Raw genomic sequence first — 14,101 nt, 5'->3', positions numbered from 1 at the left:
TACTATTCTTCTCGATCAACTTACTACGCATCAGCATAAAAGAAAATCAATGCATAGTATAAAATTATAAAAATTGTTGATAAAAGTAGATCAAATTTTTGTAGGAAATCAAAGCAAAATTTAAAGAAAGACACGTTTTTTATTTCATCCTCAAACTTTTAATCGAGGGTCAACTTCATCCTTGAACTTCCAAAACAATCGCTCCGATCTATCTTTTTCATGCAGCTCAATTTAGTCCTTCGTTCTACATGTTTGGCCACATTGGTAATATCATGTCAGCATCCAAATGTTCCTATTTTTTAGTAGCAACATGTATTGATTCATACATACCTAAAGATGACACAATAAAGTTTTATATGTTCTTTTTCAAAAAAAGAAACTTTTACACGCATATAATAAATATGTTCAGGGTAAACTCCCTTACTTAAAAATTGTACATCATTTTAATTTCATCAAGGTGAACCGGATGGGTTCAAGATTCATATCCACGTAGGACGAAGGACTCAAGTGAGTCGGATGGAGAACTTTGATGACTGAAATGATCGTTTTGGAAGTTTAGTGATGAAATTGAGCTTCGGCTGAAAGTTTGAGGACGAAATTGACTATTTTATATATTTGTCTGATCCTCTTAATTCTCTCTCAAGTTCCACTACTGGCAACAAAGCACTATAAGTATTGTACACAGACATGAAGGCCTCTCAATTTATTACTACTGGACTGTCCGGACATGGCATCGTGAAAGCAAAACGGGAGTCATTTTCTCTGGACCAACTTCTTGAAGTTGATGGGCACGGTGAACTGTGCCGGGCCATCATAAAATGCAGCGGCTGTTGGTGATATGCCCCAGAGCCTATCATCACAATATGGTTTAAAGGCCCAAGAGGATATTGATCCAAAAGGGATTAGGGTTACTAATGGGCCTATGAGATAGAAACCCATTAGTACGCTCTATATATACGAAGGAGGGGCTAAGGGGGCGCGACAAGCCTGTGAGCCGCGCCACTTCCCTAGCCGTCACCCCCCTTCTCTCGGCCACCGCCCTTGCCGTGTGTACGGTGCTAGCACACCGACGCCCGGCGTTTCATCCCCGTACGTGTGGACTCCGTGGAGGCGCTGCTGCGACTGCTGTGCTGATCGGCTGCTGGGATCAAGGACGAGGAGCTCGGTTCGTGGGACGTGATCGACTACTTCCTCTACACCGACGCGCGACTTCTTCCGCTGCGCTGCGCGTCTAGTGGTAACGATCTATGATCTTCTACTCGCAAGTATCTTAGGTATTTGCGGTAGTGATGCTAGTGTAGCCTACCCGTTCACCTATAGTGGTATCAAGGCCATCTTGCGTAGTTTTTGGTCTGGATCATTAGCATATAGGTGATATGTTGTTGTAGTAGATTGGATCTATTACTTTTGCACGGTTTAATTAGATCAATTGGTCATAAGGGGTTAAAACTGGAGCTAGTTGATTGCGCCGCATGTGACAAAAAGATTAGTTCGTGTTCCTTCTCTGTTATGCATGCGACATGTCCCTACCGGCTGGAATCACCATCAGGGACTAACTGTATGCATAGTCAGCAGATTGATCCAACAGATCGAGGTCATGTGTAGATGCAGTCTTCTCAAGTGCAAAGTTTGCACGGTCAATGTGATTGACCTAGTGAAAATTGAGGCATTATGAATGGCTCGGATTTGAGGTGATGCGATCACTCTGATGAGATTTCCTAGGGACCGCCGTTGCTTTCTCGCTATAGCGGCTTCCTAAGCGCTACTTTGGTAGAACACGTCGTACGCCTAACTTGTTTTTGCAGGGTGTGATGTGAATGGTATGGCCTCAATGTCATGTGATGATGTATGTGATGATTTGTGCGGCTTGTGTGTCGCAAGTTAACACAACCGGGTTGAGGTTGCACCATTATTGTATAACGACCTGCGTGTCGACTTGTGATGTTTGAATCCTCATGTAATTATTTCACTAGCTATTAGATGTAGTAGCTTAGTATCTTTTCATGGAGGCTTCAATCATGATGGCGATCATGATCATCACAAGACAGGACGGATGGCAATGGAGGTCACCTTGGAGCCATGGCGATGGAGCCCATTGTGATGTAAGAGGCCATACTATTCACAATATAATATGATTATATGCCTGTGATGTTTATTTCCTGTCATACTATTCTTTCATGCTTTTACATATGGTGGATGTTTTAATCATGATAGAATAGCTTCCCTTAGAAAAGGTTGAGTTTTTTATGCCTTTTACCAATAGCTGCACCTATAAAATTTTGATCGTTGTGTGGTAGGTTTACCAAAGTAGAGTACCCTCAACTATCACTTTTGTATAGGGTGGATGTCGGACATTCACAAGCATAGTATTGGTTTACTCAACAAAGCTATCAAAATAGTTTTGGGCTTTAAGGCATAGGGTTGGGGCCGGGGCTTTGGATGCCACCCAACAAACAAGAGTTGCATAGAGATGTGATTAGTAATTTGTTGCTTACCTGTATCACTACTTTTCTAGCAGTGATGCTAAAGCTCACTAGGATTTTAGTGATTATGGATCTTGAACCACTATATGTCATTAGAGGGAAGGTGACTTTGATATAGTAGGTTGTCTTTTGTTAAATCAGTTAATGAAAGTCTTTACATAAACTTAGTGCTGAAATCTTGCTTTACTTTAATGTCGTAGATCATGTCGGCCAGTAACAATTCCGCTTTCAATTTGCGTTCCATTCTTGAGAAAGAAAAGTTGAATGGAACAAACTTTATTGATTGGTACCACAACCTGAGAATTGTTCTCAGGCAAGAGAAAAGGAAGTATGTTCTTGAGCAGCCATATCCTGATGATCTCCCTGACAATGCAACTGCTGCTGATCGCAGAGCTTATGAGAAGCACTGCAATGACTCACTTGATGTCAGCTGTCTGATGCTCGCCACCATGTCCCCTGATCTGCAGAAGCAGTATGAGCATGCGGATGCTCACACCATGATCGAGGGGCTGCGTGGGATGTTTCAGAACCAAGCCAGGACTGAGAGGTTCAATATTTCAAAGTCCTTGTTTGCGTGCAAGCTGCCAGAAGGTAGCCCGGTCAGTCCTCATGTGATCAAAATGATTGGTTACATTGAGACTTTGGACAAACTTGGTTCTGAACTTCACCAAGACTTGGCTACTGATGTTATTTTCCAGTCGCTCCCAGCGAGCTATGAGCCTTTTATCATGAACTTTCAGATGAATGGCTTGGATAAAACATTGAGTGAGTTACATGGGATGCTAAAAACAGCAGAAGAGAGCATTAAGAAGAATCCCAATCATGTGATGATGATTCAGAAGGGGAACAAAAAGAGGAAGCGTTGGACGCATCCTAATCCCAAAGGTAAAGGCAAGGAAAAGAGTTCCAGTGGTGAGTCTTTGGGCTCTAAGCTAAAGCTAGCACCTAAGGCCAAATCTGGCCCTACTTCTGAGGATGAATGCTTCCACTATCATAAAAAGGGACATTGGTCTAGGAACTGCAAGAAGTACTTGGAAGAAAAGAAAAAGAAGAAAGGAAGTGAGACTTCCACTTCAGGTATAAATGTTATAGAAATTAATATTGCATTATCTTCCAGCGAATCATGGGTATTTGATACTGGATCGATGATTCACACTTGCAAATCGTTGCAGGGTCTAAGTAAGACTAGAAGATTTGCAAGAGGCGAGTTGGACGTTCGTGTTAGCAATGGTGCAAAGGTTGCGGTGTTGGCGGTCGGCACCTACCACTTGTCTCTACCCTTCGGATTAGTTTTGGAATTAAATAATTGTTATTGCATTCCTGCTTTGAACAAGAACATTATTTCTTCTTCATGTTTGGAAGAAGTTGATGATTTTAAGATTGTAATAGAGAACAAACGTTGTTCTATTTTTTGCAATGGTAGTTTTTATGCTCATTGTCCATTGGTGAATGGATTATATGTTCTTGATCTTGAGGATAAATCTATCTGTAACATTAATACTAAGAGGCTTAGACCAAATGATTTGAATCCCACTTTTATTTGGCATTGTCGCTTAGGTCATATAAATGAGAAGCGCATTGCATAAAGATGGATTGTTAAGCTCATTTGATTTTGAATCATTTGACACATGTGAGTCTTGTTTGCTTGGAAAGATGACCAAAGCGCCTTTCACTGGTTATAGTGAGAGGGCTAGTGACTTGTTGGGACTTGTACATACCGATGTATGTGGACCAATGAGCTCAATAGCCAGAGGTGGTTTTCAGTACTTCGTTACTTTCACTGATGACTTTAGTAGATATGGCTATATCTACTTAATGAGGCACAAGTCTGAATCGTTTGAAAAGTTCAAAGAATTTCAGAATGAAGTACAAAATCAATTAGGCAAGACAATTAAATTTCTGCGATCTGATCATGGAGGAGAATATTTGAGCCTTGAATTTGGTGATCATTTGAAGCAATGTGGAATTATTCCGCAGCTAACTCCGCCCGGAACGCCTCAATGGAATGGGGTATCCGAACGGAGGAACCGAACCTTGTTGGATATGGTTAGGTCCATGATGAGCCAAGCTGATCTTCCATTGTCATTGGAGTTATGCTCTTGAAACTGCTGCGTTCACACTGAATAGGATTCCAAGTAAGTCTGTTGAGAAGACACCATATGAGATATGGATTGGGAAGCGTCCCGGATTATCTTTTCTCAAAGTTTGGGGATGTGAGGCTTATGTCAAACGTTTGATGTCAGATAAGCTCACTCCAAAGTCAGACAAATGCTTCTTTGTGGGGTATCCTAGGGAAATCAAAGGATATTATTTTTACAATAAGGCGGAAGGAAAAGTGTTTGTCGCTCGCAATGGTGTTTTCTTAGAAAAGGAGTTTCTCTCAAAAGGATTTAGTGGGAGCAAGGTGCAACTTGGAGAAATTCAGGAAACACCCAAAACTGTTTCATCACCCACTGAAGATCAACGGGATGTGCAAGATGTTGCACAATCCGTAGTTGAGGCACTAGCCCCACGAAGGTCTATAAGGGCACGTCGCGCTACTGACAAGCTCAACCTCCTTATTACAGAGGAGCGCCACGTATTATTGATGGAAAATGATGAGCCCTTGACCTACAAAGAAGCAATGATGGGACCCGACTCCGACAAATGGCTTGAAGGCATGAAATCCGAGTTAAAATCCATGCATGATAATCAAGTTTGGAACTTGGTCGATCAAATTGACAGTGTAAGACCTGTCGACTGTAAGTAGATTTTTAAGAAAAAATTGGACATGGAAGGAAATGTTCACATCTATAAGGCACGATTGGTGGCGAAAGGTTTCCGACAAATTCAAGGTGTTGACTATGAGGAAACCTTTTCGCCCGTCGCAATGCTAAAGTCTGTTCGGATTCTCCTAGCAATTGCCGCATATTATGACTATGAGATATGGCAAATGGATGTCAAAACCGCTTTCCTTAATGGACATCTAAGTGAGGATGTGTATATGACACAGCCTGAAGGTTTTATCGATCCTAAAAATGCTGGGAAAATATGTAAGCTTCATAGGTCCATCTATGGATTGAAGCAAGCATCTCGGAGTTGGAATATTCGTTTTGATGTAGTCAAAGGGTTTGGCTTCATCAAGAACGAACATGAGCCTTGTGTTTACAAAAAGGCTAGTGGGAGCGCACTTGTGTTTCTGGTCCTATATGTGGATGACATATTACTGATCGGAAATGATATTCCAATGCTTGAAGCCGTTAAAACCTCATTGAAAAAAAGTTTTTCGATGAAGGATTTAGGAGAGGCGGCTTACATTCTGGGTATTAGGATCTATAGAGATAGATCAAAAAGGCTAATTGGATTAAGCCAAGATACGTACATTGACAAGATATTGAATTGGTTCAATATGCAAGATTCCAAGAAAGGTTTCTTGCCAATGTCACATGGCATTACTATAAGCAAGAGTCAGTGTGCTAGACACCTGATGAGCAAAAGAGGATGAATACGATTCCTTATGCTTCAGCCATAGGATCGATCATGTATGCTATGCTTTGCACGCGCCCAGATGTTTCCTTTGCTCTAAGTGTTACGAGCAGGTATCAATCAGATTTCGGTGAAGCTCATTGGACAATTGTAAAGAGTATCCTTAAGTACTTGAGAAGAACTAAGGATATGTTCCTAATATTTGGAGGCGAAGATGAGCTCCTTGTAAAGGGTTACACCAATGCTAGTTTTCAAACAGACAAAGATGACTCCAAATCGCAATCCGGTTTTATTTTCTGCCTCAATGGGGGGGGCAGTGAGCTGGAAGAGTTCCAAGCAAGATACGGTGGCTGATTCGACGATAGAGGCCGAGTATATTGCAGCTTCCGAAGCTGCAAAAGAAGCTGTTTGGATCAGAAAGTTTGTTTCTGACTTGGGTGTTGTTCCTAGTGCGTCCAGTCCAGTGGACCTCTATTGTGATAATAGTGGTGCCGTTGCACTAGCAAAGGAGCCTAGAACAACCAAGAAGTCCAGACATATACTGCGGAAGTATTACCTCATCCGTAACTTTGTTGAGAGAGGTGATGTGAAGGTTTGCAGGTGCACACGGATTCAAACGTTGCTGATCCGTTGACGAAACCTCTCCCACAACCAAAGCATGAGGCACACATGAGATCTATGGGTATTAGATACTTACATCAGTAATTCTAGTGTGCATGGGAGATTTTTGTGTCATGAGTATGTTTATGTAATGATGAATAATTATTATTTGTTCCATGGATGATTATTTTTTACATTGATTATCAAGTACGTGACTTGTTCGTGAAACTCTTTGTTGACCATGATATGATTCTAAATTATCCCTAGTTTATGTCGTTATGCGGGACAACAATGTGTGCCAGATGTAGCGGATCTCAGGAAGTTGATCTTGAGTGAGGCTCATGATACGGCATATTCCATTCATCCTGGCAGCACGAAGATGTATTATGACCTCAAGGAACGATTCTGGTGGTATGGAATGAAGCGTTCCGTTGCGGAGTATGTGGCTATCTGCGACACTTGTCAGCGTGTCAAGGCAGAGCATCAGAGACCAGCAGGTCTATTGCAGCCATTGAAGATTCCAGAGTGGAAATGGGAGGAAATCACTATGGACTTCATTGTCGGCTTGCCTCGTACTCAGAAAGGGTACAACTCCATATGGGTAGTAGTGGATCGGTTGACGAAGGTTGCCCAGTTTATTCCGGTGAACACTACTTACTCAGGTGCTAGACTCGCAGAGTTGTACATCTCCAGGATCGTCTGTCTACATGGTGTCCCTAAGAAGATCATATCTGTTCGAGGGTCTCAGTTCACTTCACGGTTCTGGGAGCAGTTGCATGATTCGTTGGATACGAAGCTACGTTTCAGCACTGCATATCATCCTCAGACAGATGGGCAGACAGAAAGGACCAACCAAGTGTTGGAGGATATGCTTCGAGCCTGTGCTATTCAGTATGGTACCAGCTGGGATAAATGCCTGCCGTATGCGGAGTTTTCGTATAACAACAGTTATCAGACCAGTCTGAAGAAATCTCCTTTCGAGGCCCTGTATGGTCGGAGGTGCAGGACTCCGCTATATTGGGATCAGATTGGAGAGAGGCAGGTATTCGGTCCGGATATTGTTGAGGAGGCCGAACAGTTGGTACAGCAGGTGCGCGAGAACCTGAGGGTCGCTCAGACTCGTCAGAAGAGCTACGCGGATGTGCGTCGTCGAGATCTGACCTTTGCAGTGGGTGACCATGTGTACCTGAAGGTCTCGCCGATGAGAGGAATCCGCAGGTTTAACGTAAGAGGGAAGCTAGCCCCTCGATATATTGGTCCGTTCAGGGTGTTGGAACGGAAAGTTGAGGTGGCATATCATTTGGAGTTGCCTCTCAATCTATCAGGAGTGCACGATGTGTTCCACGTGTCCCAGCTGAAGAAGTGCTTGAGGGTGCTAGAAGAGCAAGCACCGTTAGAAGGGTTGGATGTACAGGAAGATCTGACTTATATCGAGCATCCGGTGAAGATTCTAGAGACATCCGAGAGGGTTACAAGAAACAAGAGGATCAAGATGTGCCGTGTTCAGTGGAGTCACCACACGGAGGATGAGGCTACTTGGGAGTGAGAAGATGAGTTGAGAAAGACATATCCCAATCTCTTTGCTAGCTAGCCTATTCGAATCTCGGGACGAGATTCCCGTAAGGGGGTAGGTTTGTAACACCCTAATGTAATTTTCCCAAATTTTAAAGAAATTATTTGGGCTCAAATAAATTTTCCAGGGCTTTCTCTAATTTACCTTGCATTTAAAGTAATTTTAAAATGCAAGTAATTAAAATTTATCATAGGATTAAAGTGTTTGTGCATTCATGCTGGAGCATTGGTTTTGTTTGTGTGGAGTGTATAGGGTTTGAATTCAAATTCATTTGAATTCAAATAGAATTGTTGGGATGGTTTGAGTGTAGAAAAAGAAAAGAGGAAAAAGGAAAGAAAGGCAGCCCAAACTCCTTGGCCCGGCCTGCTACCCTTCCCTCTCTTCCGCTTGGGCCGACTCTCTTCCCCACAGCCCACTCCTCCCCCTTTCCTTCCCCCCCCCCCCCCCGCATGGGCCCTGCTGGCCCAACTGCCCAGCCCGAGCTCCATCTCCCTCTCTCCTTCTTTTCTCTCGCGCTCAGCAGCCAGCCCACGTGCGCTCGCTCTTCCCCCGCTCTCTCCTTCTCCCTCTGCCAACCGGGGCCTGCACGTCAGCTTCGCCCCCGCTCTCCCCTTCTCCTTCCCCTCCTCTGTTTCTCCCTCCGCCGGCCGGCCGCTCTGCCGCTGACCGTGGGCCGCTCCGCAGCACCCCCGGGCTCCCTCCCCCGCGCTCGCAAGGTCCCACTAGCCGGCACCGAGCATTCTCCCCTTCTAGAAACCCGCCCGCGCTTGGATTAGGTCGGACCGCAACAGCCCGCGGGATGCGCGGCACCCGTTGCCGGGCGACCCGCACGCCAAGGCCGCCCCCACCCTTCTTAGCTGAAGCAGCTCTCTCGCGTTTTCCTCCTAAGCCGCCACTACCTCTCCAGTTTTTCCCCGTGCCCTTGCGCCGCTCGGATTTGAGCTTCCGCCATCGACCGAGCCCGGCGCCACCCCGATTCTGCCTCAGCATTCCCGATCCTCGGCCGCAAATCGTCGTCGTAGCGGCCTGGGGTGGTAAGGACCGCACCGTGCCCCTCCTCCCTCTTCTTTTTCCTCCGCGTGAGCACGTCCCCCTGGCCGCAGCGATCCCGAGCCGCCCTTGCCGTGGGGAGCTCTGACCCAAACCCTAATTAGCCCTCTCAAGCCCCTAGATGAGTTCTCCGTGTCGCGCTCTACCTCTGGGGCTTGATATCGTTCAAAACCGAGCCCGGAGGGCCGAGTTTGGCCAGCTCCGGCGAGCCTCCGCCGCGGGAAGTCGAGCTCCAGTGGCCGGCGCCGCCGTCCCGCGCGCCCATCTGCCCGAGCCGGAGGATGCGAGGCGAGCGGACAGGATTAGATTGAGCCGTGATAGATTAGAGCCGTGGGATCGAGATCCAACGGGTGAGGACCGCGCGTACCCTTTCGCGTAATAGATCTAATCTGAGCCGTTAGATGGCGATCCAAAGGCCCCGATTTGGAGATACCCCTTCAGCCGTTCCTTTTGCTAAAGAGCCCCTGTCTTTTAGAGAAATAAACCCGCAGTCCTAGTTAGTTGAGAAATAATTCCAGAACGACCCAGAATCTTGCGCGGACCCCCCTGAGCTTCCTGGAATTAGTGGCCGCAGTCCATGCCTTGGGTTTTCACGTGCTAGCCCCTGTGTCTACCCTTTATTTACATTTGGGTCCCTGGTTTTTGTCCAGAACCCCCCTGTAGTCCAGTTTTTCTCGCAGATAGGTCCCTGGATCTTGTTTCAAGCGTAGAATTCGCGTCTTAGCTCCGTTTTAGGTGTTCTTTATGTCCATGCGATCGTTGTAACGCGTAGAATAGCTTTAGAATAGTTTTGTGTGCTGTTTTCATGTAATGTTGTACTGTTTCTTATAGTTTGCTATTGTTTGTGCATGTGTGTATGTCTGGACCATGCTTGATGATCGTGAGTAGACGCGGAGCCTTTGGACCAATACCAGGAGCCACCACCTTCTGAAGCTTTTGAGCAGCAGCAGGAGAACTTTGAGAAAGGCAAGTATAACATGAACATCCTACCACTTTTAAATACAATTTCATACTGCATTTTAATACTGTATGCCTATAAGGACTTTCCTAGCCACTTTATATCCTATATATATATCCTTTGGGTTGCATTATGGTTAGTTGTGCTAGGTTGCTGCGCTATAACAAACTTGGTCCTTTTTAATTAAACTTGATTAATGGTCTTATGCAACTTAATCCTGAGCGTGGCCCTCTATGCTGTGTGCTTGAGTGGCTCACGTCTCCGTAAAAGATGTTTTGTTAGAAACTTGGTTTAGGGGGCCAGCATGGTGCTTAGTGCTTGGTTGGCCACTCTCCATAAGGACCGGTTCATAGAGCGACAACCTGGGACATCCGCGCAACCACAAGACTGGAATGGGACGGTCTTGACTTACTAATTAGGTCGTGTTGGTTCGGGAGTAACTTACCTGCGTGGGCAAGAGGGGTGGTAAGCTTCAATGGTCCCTGCTCCTCCGGCTTAGTCTGTGCTGTGTGTCTTGTACCCCGGAGGTGGGCCCCATCGTCACTGATCCAGAAACCTTAGCGGTTACACCTTACCAACGTGATCCTTTGTAACGGTCTCGTAGTGTGCTTGCTAGCCATCTCACCTAAGGAAGTGTGATGAACAACTAGCATAGCTCACGACTTGTGGGTAAAGTTGGGCAACCTCTCGAGAGTGTAAAACTGATATATCAGCTGTGCTCACAGTCATGAGCGGCCCAGATCCTCCTTTTGATTAGTGGGGTTATCAACCTTTGATTAGGGAGATTTCCCCGGGTGGTTTTGGTTTGGTTGGTTTCTCAGTAGTTCTTAACTAATATTGATTAATTTCTTATGTAATATGGGTTTATGGTAATTCATCCACTTATAGTAAATAGTTTTAATAAAATTTGCCAAGATTAAAAGCTACCGCAGTTGAGTCAGCTAACCCTAGAGCCTCATACTCGTGTTATACTTGTTGAGTACAAGTTGTGTACTCACACTTGCCTCTTCCTCTCTTCTGTTCTCTTTGGGATATCTTCGACTGCTGCTCAGTACCAGGCGACGTGGAGGACTACATCGGCGGACTCGACGATTTCTAGGCGTTGTCTCCCAGTTGACGTCCCTGTGGCGCCCTACTCTTCATGTATTTATTTTACGCTTCCGCATTTCTTGAACTGATTCTTGATTTAGTTGTAATAAAGACATTCCTTTTATAATTTATACGCTTTTATTCGTGACATGTGTTGTGATATCTTGATAATCTGTTGTATATATGCGTGACTTGATCCTGGCGCATATATGATTGCTCAATTTATGTTCTTATAAATCGAGTGTGACACGAAGGTGCCGCGTGGGTTAATAGGGCCCGCGGTCCTCCGGCAGCAAGCAATCGCGGCAGCGGCAGTGCTCACCTGCGGAGGTCTTCGGGGGAAATTCAGACCAAAGAACGGGCCGGGGTCGCGAGTGAAAGGCGCTGGAGCTCCTGGGTGATGAGGCGACGCTGATGCGAGAGCTCTCGCGGGCTGTGGCGCGGTGGAGCGGCGTGCCCACGGTGGCGCAGAGGAGGTGACGCGGCGGAGCAAAGCGGGGGGGGGGGTCCTAGGGTTTGCGAGCGCCGCCAAGGATAGGGATAAGAACACAGGGGGGTTCGGGATCGCCAGATAAAGCCCGGCCGGGGATCTCGTCGTGCGGGCCCGGCGCTAGGGCTCGCCGGAGGTTTCGGGCGGCCGGTGCGTGGGGAGGAGAAAGGAGAGGAGAGGTAAGGGGAAGCGCTGACGTGCGGGACCGGGCAACCAGAGAGAGAAGGAGAGAACAGGGCGCGGTAGAAACTGGGCCGAGCGAACCGGGCCGCGTGGAGAGGAGGTAGAGGAGAGGGAGCCCGGGAGAGAAAGGGAGTGGGCCGGCGTGGCCCATGCGGAAAGAAGAAAGAAGAGGGGAGAGGGGAGTGGGCTGCTGGGGAGAGGGCCGGCCCAAGAGGTTTGGGCTGCTTTCTTTTCTCTTTTTCCTTTCCCTCTTCTATTTCTTTACTGATTTCCAAACTCAAATCCATTTTAATTCAAATTTGAATCCAACTAACCCATTCAAACAAACAAAAGAGATGCACCAGCATGAATGCACAAACATGTTGACTCTCTTAAATAAATTTTAATTACTTATGATATAAAATTAATTTAAATGCAAGATAAATCAAGAAAACCTTAGAAAATTTATTTAAGCCAAAATAAATTCATTAGAAATTAGGAAATTTACATTAGGGTGTTACAGGCTCTCCCATTCGCTATGAGGCACAGGATAGATTATCCCGGCATGCAAAAGCTTGAGAACCTCTTTCTTGACTACCTCTCTCATCGCATTATTAAGCCTACGCTGAGGCTCCCTAGAAGGTGTGCTGGTTGGGTCTAAGGGGACGTGGTGAGTGCAGAGGGTAGGGCTAATTCCCTTAAGGTCCTGGAGCGAGTAACTGTAAATAGGCCTATGCTTTTCTAAGATGGCTAATAGCTTGGCTGTCTCCTTACGAGAAAGTCTATCATTAATGATGACGGGAGACTCCGTGTCACCATTCAGGAAAGCATAGCGAAGGCCAGAAGGAAGGGATTTCAACTTGATCGGTGGTTGTGTTGGCCGTTCATGAGTTGAGAGATCAAGAGTTTCTTCTAAATCATCCTCTTCTTGGATGAAGAGTTCAGCATCGTTTTCTAACGATGACTTAGAGGGCTCGAAGGGTGAAATGGCCATCACTTTCTCAACCGGCTCCGACTAGGGGAGAAGTTCAGCGGGAGAATTCTTCGTCCGAGAAATTGGAATCGAGAATGTCTCTCTCCCCAGTTTCACATCAAGGATTCCTAGAATGGGAGCTTATAGGAACAACTTCTCGAAGGGGTGCCCAATTAAGGCATTGAAGTTATAGACATTGAAGATATGAAAATCAAGGACAACCTCCAAATCATCATGACGTAAAAGTACATCATGAATTACCCCAACTCCCTCTAGGATGGATCCTGGTGCGTTTCTGAGGGTTTTCTTGGTTGGAACCAAGGAGTGCTCCAAATGCGTGAACGCATAGGAGGCTTCCATGATGTTTGCTCCAACCGTGGGATTGTATAAGGCCTTCCCAAAAGTTCCTTGGATAAATCATTGAATGGTTAAACCAGAGAAGGTTTGTTCCCGAACCATGGCTATGAAGCTAGAACGGAGTTTGTAGGCAGAAGTTGTGATGGGCTTGGAAGATTGTGGTGGCTCTAAGAATTCGCCCTTGGGAGCAAAAATTTTTTGAATAGAGATAGGCTCCATGGTAACAAAAAGGATAAAAGAGAAGAAAAGGTAAAAGAGAGGGTGCACGGGCAAACTAGGTTCAAAGACAACTACAACAACCGTTCCCCGGCAACAGCACTAGAAATGTTTGTTGGTATTTCTTAACATTCACGAATAAGATCCGCAAGCGCATGGAGATACCGTTGTAGCACTTCACCTGGAGAGTATTCAGGGTATCATATAATTCTTAGAGAACGGAGGTGTAATGGTCTCTAGCTAGTTTACCCAGGAAAAGTAAGAGATAGGATGGTCCTGGGTAGTGTGGTTGACTAAGGATAGAGATACTTAATATAGATAAGTTTAGGTATTACCCGCTTGCTTCGGGCACCGGCTTACACCTGGTCTAACAAGTGTATCTGGCTATTAGCTCTACGCCCAATCCGAACATGAGGGACTACGAAGGACGGACAGGGCTGTCACCGCCTGCCGCCTACCCCGACAGACCGTGGGAAAGGGTAGCAAACAAACACGACTTCACGCCTAGACACCACGTCTACGCTATCGATCACTACTTCTAACCCTGGCCAGACTCCGTCTTAAGACTAAGCAAACGTCTGAGGACGAATGATGATCCCGCAAGCGAATGATAACTAGAACTTAACCTTGATAAGTACTCACCACCGTAGACGAACCCGGATACTTACTCAAAAGAGGCTCATAT

The 14,101-nt window shown here is 45.9% G+C and overlaps 1 protein-coding gene across 1 annotated transcript; it reads left to right on the top strand.

The window, feature by feature from the left end:
- Positions 1-1,525: 1,525 nt before the first annotated feature.
- On the top strand, positions 1,526-3,942 carry LOC112875488. Its single transcript, XM_025939363.1, has 3 exons — positions 1,526-2,102; positions 2,684-3,560; positions 3,656-3,942. Exons 1-3 carry the CDS (start codon positions 2,004-2,006, stop codon positions 3,664-3,666), a joined length of 987 nt encoding a protein of 328 aa, XP_025795148.1. The 5' UTR covers positions 1,526-2,003; the 3' UTR covers positions 3,667-3,942.
- Positions 3,943-14,101: the final 10,159 nt, after the last annotated feature.

This window comes from Panicum hallii, chromosome 1, assembly GCF_002211085.1.
Source record: "Panicum hallii strain FIL2 chromosome 1, PHallii_v3.1, whole genome shotgun sequence".
NCBI lineage: Eukaryota > Viridiplantae > Streptophyta > Magnoliopsida > Poales > Poaceae > Panicum > Panicum hallii.
This window is presented reverse-complemented; position numbering and strand designations above follow the sequence as displayed.

What these genes read in the sequence shown, in the direction of transcription:
- LOC112875488 (XM_025939363.1), top strand. Translation starts at nt 2,004, where the DNA reads ATGGAGGCTTCAATCATGATGGCGATCATGATCATCACAAGACAGGAC. An exon ending in GCGATGGAGCCCATTGTGAT is followed by an intron (nt 2,103 to 2,683) that starts GTAAGAGGCCAT and finishes TTAATGTCGTAG; the next exon opens with ATCATGTCGGCCAGTAACAA.